The sequence below is a fragment of the Daktulosphaira vitifoliae genome, unplaced genomic scaffold (assembly GCF_025091365.1).
Source record: "Daktulosphaira vitifoliae isolate Bord-2020 unplaced genomic scaffold, ASM2509136v1 Scaffold_1, whole genome shotgun sequence".
NCBI classification, from domain to species: domain Eukaryota; kingdom Metazoa; phylum Arthropoda; class Insecta; order Hemiptera; family Phylloxeridae; genus Daktulosphaira; species Daktulosphaira vitifoliae.
In genome coordinates, this window is record NW_026099572.1 from 24986452 (window position 1) to 24988008 (window position 1557).

A 1557-nucleotide genomic window follows, 5' to 3' on the forward strand; every position below is an offset into this window, starting at 1 on the left:
CCACCCATTAATGATACTTTTAAGTGAAAATCTAATATTTAAAAAAAATATTTTTACATTGTTTCACTGCATTTTAAATTTTGTCTAATTTAACTTTTTTTTTTTCTAGTTTTCAAAAAGGCTATTTCAAACTTTTGTAAAGGAAAATATTGTTTTATTCATAAAACTATACAATAATATGTAGTTAAAATATTATTCTTTCAATTCTTAAAGGTTAAATGAATCTTAATATTAACTTTCTTAAATCAGAAACAATAATTTAACTTGATATTATGATAGAAAAAAAATAACAAACAATTTTTTTTATAATTTTTTTCTAATCAACCAATCGTCTCTTTAAGCATATAATTCTTGAAAGGATGAAAAACAAATTTGTTGAAACAAACAATATTTTCCTTTACAAAATAAAAAATGTTCAATAGTTTCCGAGAAAAAAACTGTCTTATTTTTAATGAATCATCCTGTATACATGTTCAGTTTTAATATAGATTAAGTATTATATGTAAATCCATTAAAACAGTTACTTACAAATATTCATTCAGCTTGATCTATTTAAAAAAATTAGTATTTTCCTAACTATTTTTAATAAAAAAAAAACCTATAAAAAGCTATCCACAATTTGTTAAATCAAGTATTAATTTTTTATGCATAATCTTTTGTTTAAAAGTGCAAACCTAAGCAGTGAATAATGATTTTGAATCCGATTTTATTTATCATTACAGTAATGGTCATTTTCCGTTCAATGCAAGTTAATACATGTTGTATTAAAAGTGTTCCTAGGTATGATTACAAATTTGAAACTGCTCTTACTCTGGACACTGGATTTATTTATCCTGAGCATGAAGAATTAAATAAACTTGACATTGCTACTATAAAGAAATTACTAAACATTAATATTTTACCACAAGAGGAAACTATAAAAAAACCGATTGATCTAATATACTGTGACTTGATATGTGGTAATATGTTCGTCATTAGAAATTATTTGTCGATATGTAACAATTTAAATGATAATAATTTAGAAGAATCAATAACTGGACGCATGCTAGTTTCCCTTTTCAAAATAAATAAAACTATATATGAAAAACCATTCTGGTATGCTCACATGTATATAATATACAGATCAATGTTCCGAAATGAAACTAATGAAAATCATAAAGCATTTATTAAAACTATGAATAATTTGATTAGAGAGACTTTACAATGGTATATTGATAGGTATTGTAGACAAAATAATCAATATAATACAATAGTTCAATATAACAATGAGACGACAGAAATACAAAATATCATTAAATTAATAAATGATCGACAAGCAAAAAATGATATCTTATTAGAAAATAAAACAGAAATAAATTGGGTTTCCCTTAAAAGTATTTACTTACACCAAATATTAGAAGATGAACATTTTTGGAAAACCATAATTGTGACATTCGGTGATCAAAACGAAGTTGTTTATAAAGCAATACGTGATGATATTTTCAATAATTATAAATTGGCGAAAAATTATTATTATTATGACAATTGGGTCATACAAATACAGAAATATCTAGAGAG

General features: G+C 23.3%; 1 protein-coding gene across 3 annotated transcripts in view; it reads left to right on the forward strand.

Moving 5' to 3' along the window:
* Window positions 1-618: 618 nt before the first annotated feature.
* The window catches only part of LOC126896747 (uncharacterized), a 15883-nt gene continuing 14944 nt past the window's right edge, over window positions 619-1557 (forward strand). Inside the window, exon 1 of one of the 3 annotated variants that reach the window (XM_050669798.1) lies at window positions 619-780. In XM_050669798.1, coding sequence (XP_050525755.1) covers window positions 689-780 — 92 coding nt within the window. In that variant the 5' untranslated portion in view covers window positions 619-688. Of the gene's footprint in view, window positions 1219-1557 lie in introns of all 3 variants that reach the window. The other 2 variants (XM_050669808.1, XM_050669818.1) reach the window with 2 other exon arrangements.